The following is a 15,693-nucleotide window of genomic DNA, read 5'->3' as shown; positions in this document are numbered from 1 at the left end:
TTGTTCTGTTATTCATCCTAAACACTTGTTTCCTGTTTCACACATTCTCGTTTAAATTTGGCTGCATGTTCTTTTTTTTTTTCTTCCTCTCCATCCTTCTCTTCCAGTCAGTGACTCCATATGGATTATTCTATTTTTAAATCCATGCTTTAGTTTTCTACTCCCATCACCTTATATTGTAATCTTGCGTGTTATTTTAGTAAATTATTTTGTGGCTGTATCCCCACTATCGTGAGCAACCGTGTAACCTTATTACCTATTATTACATGTATGTGTATGAACAGTGCTCAGACTTCCTCCGTAGTAAACTGTGATCTTGTTCCTGTTGGTTTCAACGGTCGGCTGATGGCCGGCTGCTGGCGCTTAGGACTAAGCCCACACCCCTTTCATAACTTGTGAACCGTTTAAGGTAGACTCTTGTGTGAGGTATCATCGAACTTAGCAGATAGTTCCTTTTTAATTGCTCATGGTCTGGCCCACCCCCTATGCTTTAGCCACGCCCCATTTCACAGTTAATTAACTGTATGATGTAGAGTCTTGTGGGTGGTATCGTTGAAATCAGCTAAGACTTCCCTTTTCGTAGATGACATATTGCATGGTCGAAAGGAGTAAGTAACCCCGATATGCAAGGAGGTGCAAGGGCCCGTCCAACACTGCTTGCAGCCTTAATTAAACATGTATCTGACACATTGAAATAATAGCTGGAGCTGCTAAATATGGCACACCTTATTTTTCATTTCCTAATACCAAAGGGTTTGATTCAAAGCAAGCAATGGTAATTGAAAGTTTAACTATTAGAACATGGTTTTTTATATAAAAATTAACTAACAACTATAAAAGTTATATAAATGAGGTGGAGTTAAAACTACAATATTTCCCTCTGAAATCTAGTGGAGTAGAAAAATAAAGTAGCATAAAATGAACATGAACAAGTATGTCAGAATTGTGCAGTACTTAGTAGTAGGGATCGACCGATACGGATTTTTTAGTGCCGATGCCGAAATAGATTTTTTTTAATCAGCCTTAGCCGATGAGCGATGAGGGCTGCCGATTTCTTTTGAGCCGATATTTGGAGCAGATACTGCTTTTGCTCCCTAAATTTACATCATAAAAATGTAAACCTTGCCACACTGGATTTGTTTTCAGAATCTGCTCTTCCATTTCTTTAAAAATAACAAACAAAAACACAGATGAGTATCACTTCTGCAGTCATCTTACATTCATCACCCAAATTATATGTGCAATGTGCATCATATGGATAAGTGCACTGCATGTGGTTAACTGTGCAAGGGTAAAAGGCTTTCATCAACATCTACAGCACAGCCTTGATGATGCATTGCTTGCTGACATAATATAAGGCGGCTATTATCAGGTCATCCCAATATGTCCTTTGTCAACACATTTATAATTTAAGAAAACAATAAATCTGGAAAGTAGCTTGTTGTCTACATAATGACCTCACACATACACTGCAAGTCTCATTCAAACTGACCACTAGGGGGCATTTTAAATGCACAATAACTGGACGTGGAATGACGCGAATCAAGGTTTGAGCTTGGAATCGCAGCTTGTGGCTTTATGAGCAATTGTTTTTTTTTGTTGGTAATCTGCTTTTTTCAAATTGATGTGAGCTGGACTGAGCTACATATCACACTGAATTGAAAATAATTGTTTTGGTCAAATCAGTTGTAGGCATTTTAAACCAAGTGCACTTTTTGTCCAATCGTTACAAAGTTTGCAGGAAATGTTTTTATAACAACGTTGGACCTCATGTGTGAAATTACTTTGAAGTCGCTATCGAGAAAAAAAAGTTTGAACCCGCAAATCGCTGCTTGCGGCTATATTGTATTATTGTTTTTTAGTGTAACTTTGCAACATCTGTCCAGGAACTACACATAAAAAAAGCCTTCTGACCTACTCTGCCACATATACAGAATTGTTTACTAATGTGCACTGTTCCCGTTAAATAAACCAACCAACCAATAAAAAATAAAAAAAATAATTCTCCCTTTGTCTCTCTGTCCAGGTGTGTTACCTGTTGCTGATGTTGCTGTAGAGGTTTCAGTCTCCTCTGACTGACTGACTGACTGACTGACTGGCCTCAACCAGACACACAGAAAGGCAGATATGGAGAGTGGATCTCTGGAAATGGACACCAGCACTGCTCCAAGTGGGTCATCTTACTCATACAGTTGAAAAAGTTAAAAGTAATGGACATGAGTATCGAATAGAAATAGCTGATGATAAAATGGATAAACAGTTGAAACTAGTTAAAAGTAATGAGTCTAGTACTCAAAAACATTCAGTTTACTGTCAGAGGGTTTAAGGAACTAGAACATATTCACATTTAGGAAGCTGGAATTAGGCCAGCATTATTAATCTTAAAAAAAAAATGTGATATACTTTTCTTTTATAATTTTTTCTTTTTTTTAATGACTTTGATTCTCACCTAATTTACGAGCCAATAAGATCACAAACGCTACTTCTTTCTTCTGTACGTTTTAATCATAGACTGTATAACATAGGTTTTAAAGTGCTCCCAAGTGCTGCAGTGCTCTCCCTTCTCTTCAATGAAGCCTCTATGTTTACAGGCTTGTGGAGATGGACAATGGGCTATAGGTGCCAAAAAAAATCTATGTTTGGTACTGCCAACTTGTTTTGTGTTGTCATGGTTCATGTGTGCAATAAACATCACACTTAGTGAGAAAAGAATCGTGGCAGAGAATTGTGATATCAATTCTAAGCTAAAAGAATCGGGATTTATAATTTTTTTCCCCAATTGTGCAGGCCTAGCTGGAATTAGATACAGTTAAACCAATTAATTGACTATCAAAACAACTAATCAATTAATCATTGTAGCTCTAAAACTGTTGGAGTGATTAGCATGAAGCATGAAGAGTTAGACTTTAGCTAAAGGTAACAGATAAATAGTTGGACTAATTAGCTTAAAGCCACTTCAAGTGGTAGTAGTATGAATGCAGACTTGACCAAACCAATTTGAAATTAACAATGCAGTTTTATGACGTTTTATGAGGAAAACATGTATACATTTGTAGTGTTTCTTAACATCCATTTTGAAGTCAATTAAAATGAATACATTTGGACTTGTGACGTCAATCATGCAGCACTTGAGCTCATTTGATCGGGATGTAGGCCGTTACCTCTGACGAAAAAGGCTGTGAATCCCTGGTATAATGGCTTGCTATTGTTTGATGATGCAAATAGATCTCTATCAAAGTTGAAAAATCAGGTAAATCAGATGACAGATTTACTTTGCCTTTTGAGCCTTCAAATATATCGGAATGAAATGGGATATTACATTGTAATTATTGTTGGGCCCTTAGTCATGTCTTTATTGTTCTTTATCAAAGTGGTGGTCAAAAAGCACAGTTAGTTGATTTAGATGTGCAGGGTGAGGACTGAGGCGTGTGATCGCTCAGTTTGACACAAATGTTTTGTCACGTGCAGTTTCTGTTTGTCAGGGTGAATACCTACCCAACCTGATTAATGACTTTATAGTAGGCCAGCTGTCTGACAGATTGTTTGCTCGATTGATCCTTAGATCCCAGAGTGCAGTCAGACCGCTGCTTAGCCGGTCTGCGGCGTCGGGCCTGGGCCCGGAGTAGAGACTCCATCTGGCAAGAGTCAGAAGCAGAGAGCTGTGGCCCCCAGGAGCCCCAACAGAATGTAACGGATGTGGAAGAACAAAGACCCTCAGAAGAACCAGGTTAGGCTGGGCTCAGATGTCACCATTGTTGTAACTGGGGATATAGGAATAACCTTAAATGTTAAATGTATTCCTAAAAAGCAAAATACTTCACATTAACCTCATCTCATTTTTCTGCAGCCACCTTAGCTGGGTGCCAAAGTCACTGCTGACTAATAGTAGTTATAATAATTTATACTGTTTATTGATCCCCAGTGGGGAAATTACAATTTACACTCTGTTAGTAATCACTACACACAGGTCTAAAATACACACGCATGCTCAGGACCTATACATGCACAAATGGAGAGATGTCAGAGTGAGTGGGCTGCCAGCTGGACCAGCGCCCTTAGCACGGGGGGGGGGGGGGGGGGGGGCTGGGGGGTGGGTGTGCCTTGCTCAAGGGAACCTGGCAGTGGCCAGGAGGTGAAGAGGCATCTCTCCAGCTACCAATCCACACTCCCTACTTTGGTCCATACGGGGACTTGAACGACCCTCCGGTTCCCAACCCAACTCCCTACGAACTGAGCTACTGCTACTAACCCACTGCCCCTTATCAAACCGTTTCATCTTTTCCTAGTTATCTATATTAGCTGATAAGCAACAATAAATTGCAGAACAGAAAGGCAGTTGGTACAGTGTATTTGAGGTTACTTAGAAACGAAATACTTTCTACAGACTTAAAAGATGTAGGCGAACGTGTTGTATATCACGCCTACTGTTTTTACAATAAACAAACTGTTGAAACTTGTGAATCCTGCTAAATATAGTCAGTTCTTCATTACAACTGTTCCATAAATTCATCCCTTTAACTGAAATACATTCATTCTCCCTCTTTGTTTTTAGCTATAGTAGAATTTAGTTGGTTGGTCCAGACTAAGATATCTCAAAACTATTGGATAGAGTGTTATAAAAAGTTTGTACAGATATCGATGGTGCTTAGAGGGTTACTTTGGTGACACCATAACTTTTCCTCTAGCGCCACCATGAGGTTGACATTTGTGGTTTTAAGTGAAATGTCTCCACAACTATTAAATGGATTGCTAGAAAGTTGTCCCCTTTGTATAAATTGTAATTACTTTGTTGTTCTACTAATATTTCATTTAGCGCCGTCATCAGGTCAAAATTATAATTTGTTTAAAGTGCTCATATTAGGATTTTTGGCTTTTCCCTTTTCCTTTATTGTGTAATATATCTTTTTTTGCACGTTATAGGTTGTAAGTGAAATGGCCTAAAGTCCACCCCAAAGGGACTTTAAATACATTATATACCACCGTGTAGTTTAGTAGCACCGTGCTGTATCATATGTTTTTTTATCCAAAAAAGTAACTAATAACTATAAAAGTTAAATAAATGTAGTGGAGTTAAACTATAATATTTCCCTCTGAAATCTGGTGGAGTAGAAAAATAAAGTAGCATAAAAAGAACATACTCAAGTAAAACACAACTATGATGTTACAATGCTAGCACGCTAAACTAAAATGGTGAACACGGTCAACCGTATCACTTGTAAACATCAGCTTGTTTGCATTGTCACCGTGAGCATAATAGCGTGCTGACGTTACCAATAAGCTCAAAGTACAGCTGTGCCAAATATATTCTCACCATGCGTTACTGCAGACTCTTAGTCTTGTTTGAACATGCACAATCCTCTTAAGTCTCTAAAAGGATTTTTTTCTTTGATGGTAAATAACATTTGGATACTTGGACTTTGATAAATAATTGTGCTTATCATTCAAGCAAAAATGCCAAACATTCAGTGGTTCCAGCTGCACAGAAAGTGTAAGATATGTCACTGTGCTCAGGGAAACTTGATGGGCATTTTTCACTAAACAACTAATTGAAAAGATAATGGTCCGATTGAATGATGATGAAAACTATGAATATCTGTAGCCACAGCAGATGTTAACTGTGGTGGAATTGCGGCCTGCTGGCACTGTGACTACAATCAGCTGAGATGTTGAGTTACATCCTGAAGTCTGGCATGGTGTAATCCTTATATAGCATGTTGTAACCACTGTTACAACACAGCATCGGCTGGCCTACTTCTTTAACACTCTCATCTGTCTCCCTCTCTCAGAGCGAGTTCCTAACAAGATCACCAGCTGGCTGATTGAATGCAGGTACAGTATCCATTCACCACCCGATTAAAGGACCATACCAAGGTTTTTTTGTGTCCTGTTTTGGCCTGGTTGTTACATGTCATATGTGACTCTTCTAATTAGCCTGTTGCTGCAAGTTGATTTTCTTAGAAATCAACTGAAACAAGTGACTCAATCCCAAACTGATGGATGATTAGAAAAGGATTTGCAGCAATGTACAGTAAACAGACTTAGTAGTTCATGGACTGCACTATGAAACATAGAGGATATGGTCCTTAAAATCCTGAGTGACTGGTTGAGTGGCAAACTGGTTTTCTTGTCAACTGGTTTATTGATATGTTTTCCCAGTGTCTGAAGGTTTGTGTTTAGTAATGGTGTTATCAGCTGCTGACAGACACACGAACAACACACACACACACCACACACACACACACACACACACACACACACACACACACACACACAAAGGGAACAACGCCCAGAGATAGGGCCTATAGAGCTGTTGAGGCAAAGGAGGAAAGAAAGACGCAATGAGAGGATGAAAAGAACAGCAGAAAAAAAGGAGAGTAAACAGAGGAGGGGTTTCTCCTGCTAGGTCAACACTGTTATCACATGCACACACAGTTTTCACTGCTGTCATTCCCAACCATGTGACCCTACCGCGCTCTGACGTGTCACTGTGGTAACATGACCAGCAGAATCAGAATCACAGGTTACCATAGCAATATCCGCAGGGCAGGGGCTTGAGGCCAACATGTCTGCCGGTGGAAAGTGAAAGGATTAGCAAACACTGCTCCTGCTGGTTACACAACCGTCCATTTGTGTGTGTTAACTGGTGGCATGAAGTTTGTCCCATTGATAAGAGTGGCAGGTTGTGTAACAGCTCTGTGTTCCCAGCGCCCGGCTGCAGAGAGCAGCTCAGACCCGCTAGCTTACTGCTACTGTCAACTTGCCTCATCTGTCAGCTAGTTAGCCTGGGACGACTAGTCTGGTCAGTAGGACACCTGGGATAGGTAACAAAAACAGGAATTAGCCTGGGATATTTAGTCTAGCCTGGTCAGTAGTGGACTTCAATAAGTTGTCTGGTCTGAGGAGTTTGTCTGGATTAGTAAGCCTTCACCTGACAGGCAGTTACCGCTTAGTCAGAGTTAGCCTTAGTCCAACATGAAGTTTGCATTGAGATAGGTTACCTTTGCCTGACCAAGATTTGTCCTGGGATAGTTAGCCTGATAGGCACCTTGCCTGGGTTACTTAGATTAACAGGCAGTTAGGCAGTAGCCTAGTCTTGATTGCCAGACCTCTTTCCACAGCGCTGTGTCAGCCCTGGAGTATGGATCTGGCTACACTGCTTATCTATTCGGGGATAGGGGAAAAAAAATGCTGTTGCTTGTTTGTATTTTTTTTTAAATCCATCATACCCTTCCTAGATGGCGCTAAGCCTGGATAGCAGAGATAGGGGACGGGGAGGGACATGCCAGATGTCAGGCTTTATCTCAGCGATGTACAGCCATTTAGTCAGACAAACCTTAGACCGACAGGCAGTTAGCTTGGGATAGTTATCTTAAACCAGACTAGGAGGTATCCTGGTATACTGAGCCATATCCTGTTAAGTAGATAATCTAAGATACTTTGTCGTAACCTGATAGTTAGCCTCAGTTTGAAAGGTAGTGATGGTTAGTGTAGCCTGGTATCGACTTAGTGTTGCTAATGAGCATTGCACAACCAGGATTTGGCTTTGTTAGTTCCATATATACAGTGGGTTAGTTTACTGGTATAGTTTGCATTATATTAACCAGGACTTAGACTGGACTTTATTTCAATCAGAGGTTGGCATGGGATTATCACTCTGTTTGACCAGGAGTTAGCCTGGGATAAATAGTGTAGCCTGGTTGTTGTTGTTGGTGAACATTGCCTGGTTAGGAATATGCTTAAAGGTATTTTAAGCCATCCCAGTGTAGCACTAAGATACTAGTAGATGAGAATTAAAGGCAAAACACACTGGCATCAAATATTTGATATATAGACCTACACACTGGCAATTTGGTGAATATTTATGTTTTTAATGGTCAGTTTATGGTTTGGGTTGATATTTAACTCTCTGTCTTTTTGTCTCTTGTCCAGGACTCCCCTCGGAGCCTCTTTAGATGAACAGAGTGCTTCTCCAAGCAAAGGTAATCCACATTTTCTGTGTGTGTTCTTTGTATAAATTACATTGTGAGGACCCCAACCTGATAGAACATGTTCTGGGGACATTGGTTCATGATGTTTTTTCTTGTTTTTAAATGTAGCTTTAGTTGTGTTTAATGCTAGCAGTTATGTGTCAGAATTAGTAGAGGCATGTCTTTTACCCCATGCTTCTGAAAAGATTTCACAACTTAACTATTTTGTGTGTACTTGTTGTATGTTTTGTGTGTGTGAGAACAGGAGTGCTGAAGAACGGCTGCAGCTTTGAAGATGACCTTTCACTGGGAGCTGAAGGTCAGTAGACAGAAAAACTCACAATACAAACAATATTACAGATTCCATTGTTAACGGTTTCCCCCCATGTTCGGCTAATTCTGAATTTTAAATGACGCCACCAACTTAAGGAACGCTTTGACATTTTGTTGAATTCTCTTGTTGAACTTTAACTGCAAACATAACTGTACGTCTATAAATAGAAAGTTTGACTGAAACAAAGGGTAACAGATTGTATTAATAATTACTACCTTGACCATATTCATTAATAAATAATATACAGTAATAATACATAGTGCAAAGATACAGATTCACCAGTAAACAATCACGAAGAAAGGTAGATTTTTATCAGACAGCTTCTGTTTTGTTTTCTGTATAAATGTATATTTTCCCATATTTGTGTTTCAAACGGAGTCCTATATTTATAGGGTGTGCATAGCGAGTGTGTGGTTAAGCAAGCGTGGCGGTGGATGTGCTCACTGAGCTGCTGGCGATTGAAACAGAGAAGACCTATACAGTAAAGTTGTCAAGTAGTAGCAAATGTACAGTGTAGGTTTCAGTGTGTTCATGAATGAATGCTGCAGCTCACCGAAGTAAGCGTACATTTTGGCCTTAGAGGCAAAACAAAGTCTCACCTGTGTTTCCCAAAAACAGTCTGGAAGGTGAAGCAGCAGCTTGCTCTGTTTTCCAAAAGACCAACATTTGATTTTATGGACATGTTCATAATTGTCATGGGATGTAATCAATGTCTGGTCTGTTTAACATTGTAACAACAATTTGGCCACAATTTAGGACATTGATCATACACAGTCCATCCATATACTAGGAAAGGCAAGGCAAGGCAGCTTTATTTGTATAGAGCATTTCAGCAACAGGGCAATTTAAAGTGCTTTACACAAAAACAGTTAAAAACAGTTAAAACATAAAAATAGATAAAACACAAGAATAAGCAGTTATAAAACCAAAGAATAAAAGTCATAGTGCAGTATAAGAAATTAAACATTAAAGAAATGAACAACCATTTAAAGAAAGGCAACTAAGTTTTCACGTATTCTTTTAAAGCTTAAAAATAAGTCTTTAGTGTTAGAATAATGAGGAATCTGGTGTCACAAAGAGCTTACGAAGAAATAACTATAAGCATCATGAGTATTATAAGACCCTTTGCGTGTTGCACAAAAATCCTTAGATTTGACGAGAATGCAGCTTGATTAGATGTGTGTAAATGAAGATGTTTGACAAACAAAACACTGTCAATAGAATCAGCAGAACATGTTGCGATACACAGCGATACACCGCTTGATCTTCATTCCTCGGTGCAAGTGCTTACTGAAGGGGAAAAGCCAACAATCACAGAGGTGTGGAAACACACTGCATGCATGACTGACTGTTGTGTGTGTGTGTGTGTGTGTGTGTGTGTGTGTGTGTTGTGTGTGTGTGTGTGTGTGTGTGTGTGTGTGTGTGTGTGGTGTGTGTGTGTGTGTGTGTGTGTGTGTGTGTGTGTGTGTGTGTGTGTGTGTGTGTGTGTTGTTTCATCACTCCTCTGAACTGCTGTGAATACGTCAGTAACGACTCTGATAACAAGACGGTGTATGTGTCATTGAGTTAACAATAGACTGTAATGGCTTTATGTTTAAGCACTAAACACTGACGTGTGTGTGTGTGTGTGTGTGTGCAAAGGGTCACCTGGTGGAATCTGGGACTGAATAGATGCTAATGAGTTGATGCTGAGAGGCCACAGGTTGTATAGATTTGATCAGAGACCCCTTGTTCAGGAACGGCAGCCTCTGACACAGTTTAGTTACATTATATAGTTACATACACATATATACAGTTAACTTCACGTAATTGCATACAACAGCTGCTCTTTAGCTGTCACTCCAATCTTCGGAAATTATGAGTTTCTGATCATTTTAGAATTAATTATTAATTAACAAGTAATTCTATATTTTAGTAATAATAATAATAATATTTCTTTTAGTTAGTAAATGTTTTGCTTACATGGAAACACCTTGCCCAAATTCTTCTCGGGAAATATTTTTGTCCTGCACAACAATAGTACAATCTTCATGTTGTATGCCAGATTTTTTGCCTTATTCAGAATAAAAGCCTGCAGTCATCTGACTGGCATGTATAATATCTTTGTTACACTTCTCTTCAACACTTGTGAGTAATTAAAGCCTAAAATAACTACAACTGTTTAATCGCCTTTTGTTGGCTGACAAAGCCAAAACACTACAGACTCATTTAATTAACAACTGTAGCCTACTGTTCTTCACCAGTTACTTACTCCAAATACTGAAGGTAGAAGTTTAACTGGGAGATTCTTAAATCTCAACGTGAGGTGATCAGTTGATCAGCAGTCGCCAGTTGGTTACAGTGGTGTGACGGAGTGTCTTTTCACCCGCAAACACTCTTTTGCTGAGTTCAGTCACCAGCTGCAGCTGAAAGATTGTTAATCAAAGAACAGACAAACTTTTCTTTATTGGCTGTTGCTGAGATGATTAGTTAATTAGCTACAGTTCATCTAATCTGTCCCTGCTGATTTCTGTTTTTTCCAAAAATGAGAAAACTTCTGAGTCAGAGGGAAATGTTCTGTGGGTTCCTCTCTGTGAGCGACCCCTTTCATACTGCTGCTACTAGTTGTGTGATCCATTGTTAAAATAAAAATATATAAATGGCTCTAGCCGCTTTAAGTAAATGTGTACAAATAAATGTAGAATTTAGTGGATCAGATGGCAAAAAATATAAAATAGGAATTATTAAAATGTGTAAAAATAAATTAAATAGACAAGTGACAGTAACTAATAGTTATAGTTTGAGTGAGTAATAGTTTGAGTTTCTATACATTCCTGCTGCCTCTAAAGTTTGCATCATGTTTTATCTTCACGCACCACAGCCTTTGTAGACTTACAACCTGTATCCATTTGAGCTAACTGGCCCTGTGTTTATGTGGAAGTTACATTAGGATGAAAAGGTTATGGGTGAATGATTCGGGTGAAGTTTTTGTTGAAAACCTCTTTAGTTGAGTGGCTCTGGCTACTTCTTGTCATCAACCTAAATCTCGCCTAATGTTGTTATGTCCTGACACTAAGTGCCGTGATCATGTTGAGAATGACATTCGCCAGAAGAAGCTTTAGTGGTGCAGAAGACTTTGGAGATGCCATGTATGGACACATCCTAATGAGCTGTAATGATGTCACACATTATCAGGACAGGACAGGAGGGGATTAAAGTGTCTCGTAGAAAATAGGATGAAAATGAATTTGTTAATTAAAGGATTCAGGGTGAATAGGATTGAAGTGAGTCAGTGAATTAGAGTAGGAAGAGTTGATGTCACATGGGTCTCCTTTCAATCAGAAGAAAACACTGTGGATTTAAAGAAGGAAAAAGAAATTCAGCTTAAATTAAGTAGAAAAGAAAGAGAGAGACACTCAGAGACACACAGTGGCAGAATGGCAGGTCCCAACAGGTTCCTTTAAATGGAAAAAGAAAACAACAGCAGTTAGTTATGAGGAGTCATTTTTGTTCTCTGACAGAATTAATTTGAACCTGCTTCAGTGTTCAGTTTTTAGTAAATGTGTTGCCCATTCACAAACTTGTCCTGTTCATCAATATTTACCACCACCATAAATTAAAAAAAGTATTCCTATTGGCTTGAAATTTTACATTTTCATTTTCATTTACTGGTTTAGACGTTCCATATTCATGCGCCATCTTGAAATACGTTAGCTGGTGAGGGACATACTGCTCCTCCTTTTAAATTTTTTCTGTCACAAGATAAACTCACAGGTGCCGCGAATCTGCTAATGGCTATCGTTGTTTCCCGGCCCTGACAACTTTAAAGAAGAAAACAAGGAGAACCAAACTCAAAATCCTAACTCTATTTAAAATTCAAATTTCAGGAACTGGAGTCTTCTTCTTTGCCCAGAAAAAAGAAAACGGATATTGAAAAAAGCAAAAGACCGGCTTTTTGAAGTGTGAAAGCTACCGTACCTGTGACTTGTACTTGGAGCTGCGTGGTGCGAGAGAGTTGATTGAGATTTGAGATATATAATATCAACGCTAGATGGGAGAAATTGCCACACATTGGACCTTTAACTGACGACTGTTGACCATGCTCACTGAAACGGTCACTGGCTGTTTTTGTCTGTTAAAGCTAGCTAGCTAAAGGAAGTGCTGTTCGCTACCGGAGTTGGCTGAAAACGCCAGCTTTGGATGACCTTGAATTGTTTCCAGCTGACTCGTTTTAAAACGAGAATCTTGTAAAAGTGTCTTTAATATGCTCTTGGCTACATACACTTCATATTATGCTACAAGACTGGAGCTACAGCTGCTTGTCCCAGGCAAAAAGTCAACATCCTCAGTTGATTATTGTGTTCTAACATAACCCCTGTTTGGCTTCTTCACTCACATACTTGTTCATATTTTCAAACCGTATGTTTCACTTTTAACGTTAAAGTAGAAAAGAATTTGAGGATGAGGACTAACCGATGTGTTTAGCAAACGCTCTGTAAACGTTAGCTGGGGTAGCTGGAATGTGACCTTTCCAAAATCCTATAAAATGCAGGACAGAGATGTAAACTCTGTTAGTAATAATAATTTTTTTTTTATTCCGCAGCCAACCATCTTCAGTCCAATAACAATAAAACTGAATCCTGGTGAGTTCACTTTTTATTTTCTTCTCTACATTCAGTAAATAAAGTTGACAACTGGTTGATAACTGTGTATGTGTGTTAATGCTTCTGTGTGTATGTGAATGTGTAGTTCTGGTCTTGCGGCGGATCAGAAGAGGAATCAGTATAAAGAGAGAGCAAGAAGTATGAACTCCACAGGATCAGGGAAGAGCAGCACTGTTTCCAGGTTAGTTCTCGTCATCAGTCTTCAGTCAGACTCATGAAGGTTTCTGCAGGAAGCAAAACAGTGAGCTTAGATAGAGACCACTTTATTTCCTGTATGGAGGTATGAAACGGGACGTGGCTAAAGGATAGGAGGTGGGAAAAAACGTCACTAATGAAAAAGAAACTCTGCTGAGTGCAGTGATGTCTACAACAAATGGTTCATGAGTTATGAAAGGGACATGAGTTTAGTTAAAGGAAAAAAATATGTTTTCATGTTATGCATTCTTGAAAAATTACCGGTCATTGTCGTTGGAACTTGTTATATTCTATAATAATAAATAATAATAAAACAGCAGACATTTGCGATTTAAACTTTTTTAGATCTTCATCATTGAAGCAGGTGGGTCAATAAACTAATGAAATCAATTATGTTAATTTCTGTCAATTTAGTGTTGCACTAAGTGTCTGTGGTGGAGAGTCTTATGGGAGGCTGATTTACTGGTGGTGGTGGTGGGTGAGCAGAGATGGGGTCAGAATAGGAGGCCCGGATAATGGTGCTAGGGTTCGGGCGGTGCTCCAGCAGTTGGAAGGGGAATGGTGTATTGTGTTTAATGGTTCATAGTGGGCAATGAGTGTTGGATCATGGGTAATCCATCCTTAGTTTTATGGTATTGATACAAGGTTTGAGAGACTCCTGGGTTCTGTTCAGTGGGACAAAGGTTTGTAGCCGATTGACACAAATGTCATGTTTCCGAGTGTGCTCAATTCATGTAAAGCAGTGATGTTCCATGGAGCCACTTAAACTCCATTACAAACATATTTCAAACCTCAGTAAAACTGCTGCCATAGCAGCTCATAGCAGTTTTGGGATACAGGACCCTCAATACCAAAACAAAAGGGGGAAAAAGGTTTTCTGTTATTTGAATCATGACCAAAAGAACGAGATCCAGGGTACAAGCGGCCAAAATGGGTTTTCTCAGGAGGGGGGCTGGCGTCTCCCTTAGAGATAGGGTGAGAAGCTCAGTCATCCGGGAGGAGCTCGGAGTAGAGCCGCTGCTCCTTCGCATTGAAAGGAGCCAGTTGAGGTTGTTTGGGCATGTCCAGCTGGGAGGAGGCCTTGAGGAAGATCCAGGACTAGGTGGAGGGATTATATCTCCAACCTGGCCTGGGAACGCCTCCGGATCCCCCAGTCGGAGCTGGTTGATGTAGCTCGGGAAAGGGAAGTTTGGGGTCCCCTGCTGGAGCTGCTGCCCCCGCGACCCGATACCGGATAAGCAGACGAAGATGGATGGATGGATGGATAGATGGATGGATGGATAGATGGATGTTATTTCAATGCAAACCTAGGCTTACTACATCTTACAAAATACCCACATTTACCCATATAGACACAATTCTTCTGCACAAAATGGCCAAGCTCAAAGAATGCTAAAAGAAATTAACCAACCACCACAGTGTTGCACATAAACATAATCCAATGCAAAACCTATGTTTATACATTTATTGTAACTATGGTGGCGAGGACTTTGTTGTTTGTTGTTGCCTTCTCAAGCACCACTATGTCACTTTAGCATTCAACTGTGTGTTCTCATAGTCAAGTTTTTCTTATTAACTATCAAGTGCCTAAAATGAATTTGCAATCAGCAGTTTTTAATAATACAGCAAGTTACGGCAATGGCTGCATGTTGTCATTGGGCTTCAATAGTCACAAAACAACTTTGTGAGTTCCTGCAGGGACTGATTCTCTGATGTTGGTTAGGTTCCTTCTGGTCTCGTCTTCCTCTAGGTGGAGTTGGGGAGGGGCATATCATTGTTGCAATCTCCAGAGAGGTTGAGCCATCACACTTATTAAACTACCTTAATAACTAGATAATTACCTAACTCTCTCATTAACAGAATAACCCACTAACAGAAAGCGGTGTGAGAGAAGTACTAACTGGCTGTCTGTGTTTTTGTAGTGTTTCAGAGGTGTGGGAACAGTCAGAGAAGCACCCAGAGGAGACCCTCCTTATCCAGCAGACTAAATCACTAGCTAATTGACTGATCTACTGACTGTGGTGTGTGTGTGTGTGTGTGTGTGTGTGTGTGTGTGTGTGTTGTGTGGTGTGTGTGTGTGTGTGGTTGTGTGTGTGTGTGTGTGTGTGTGTGTGTGTGTGTGTGTGTGTGTGTGTCCGTCCGTCCGTCCGTCCCCAGTGTGTCAGAGCTGCTTGACCTGTACGAGGAGGACCCTGAAGAAATCCTTTTAAATCTCGGTTTTGGTCGAGAAGAACCCGACCTAGCCTCAAAGGTTCCCTCCCGTTTCTTCAGCAACATCTCTACAGCGCGGGGCATCGACATCAAGGTACTGACGACAGTAGTGTGTGGTGTAGGTATAAATTAAAACTCAGCAAATCACCAAAGTCTATGATTCTTCCTCTCATAAAAGGCTGTACAAAATGTACCAATCCATCTAGTAGATGTTTCAGGATTTATGAGATATTTCACTGGATAAGTGAAAGCACTGACATGCAGTTGGCACTACAGGAAAAGTCAGGGGATCATGAAAGGATCTATCCTCTCTGGACCATGCATGTCTCTACCAAATGTCATG

General features: G+C 39.9%; 1 protein-coding gene across 7 annotated transcripts in view; it reads left to right on the top strand.

The window, feature by feature from the left end:
• itprid2 (ITPR interacting domain containing 2) overlaps window positions 1-15,693 on the top strand; it is a 35,384-nt gene that overhangs the window by 2,810 nt on the left and 16,881 nt on the right. For 5 of the 7 annotated variants that reach the window (XM_032529111.1, XM_032529113.1, XM_032529114.1 and 2 more), the window contains exons 2-9: window positions 2,027-2,170; window positions 3,563-3,727; window positions 5,787-5,829; window positions 7,930-7,979; window positions 8,233-8,286; window positions 12,884-12,923; window positions 13,030-13,125; window positions 15,297-15,444. In XM_032529111.1, the coding sequence (XP_032385002.1) occupies window positions 2,128-2,170; window positions 3,563-3,727; window positions 5,787-5,829; window positions 7,930-7,979; window positions 8,233-8,286; window positions 12,884-12,923; window positions 13,030-13,125; window positions 15,297-15,444 (639 nt within the window). In that variant the 5' untranslated portion in view covers window positions 2,027-2,127. Of the gene's footprint in view, window positions 1-2,026; window positions 2,171-3,562; window positions 3,728-5,786; window positions 5,830-6,766; window positions 6,800-7,929; window positions 7,980-8,232; window positions 8,287-12,883; window positions 12,924-13,029; window positions 13,126-15,296; window positions 15,445-15,693 lie in introns of those variants that run through there. The other 2 variants (XM_032529115.1, XM_032529116.1) reach the window with 2 other exon arrangements.

The sequence above is a fragment of the Etheostoma spectabile genome, chromosome 11 (genome assembly GCF_008692095.1).
Source record: "Etheostoma spectabile isolate EspeVRDwgs_2016 chromosome 11, UIUC_Espe_1.0, whole genome shotgun sequence".
In the NCBI taxonomy this organism is placed as follows: Eukaryota; Metazoa; Chordata; class Actinopteri; order Perciformes; family Percidae; genus Etheostoma; species Etheostoma spectabile.
The sequence above is the reverse complement of the archived record's forward strand: the minus strand, read 5'-3'. Positions and strand labels throughout refer to the sequence as shown.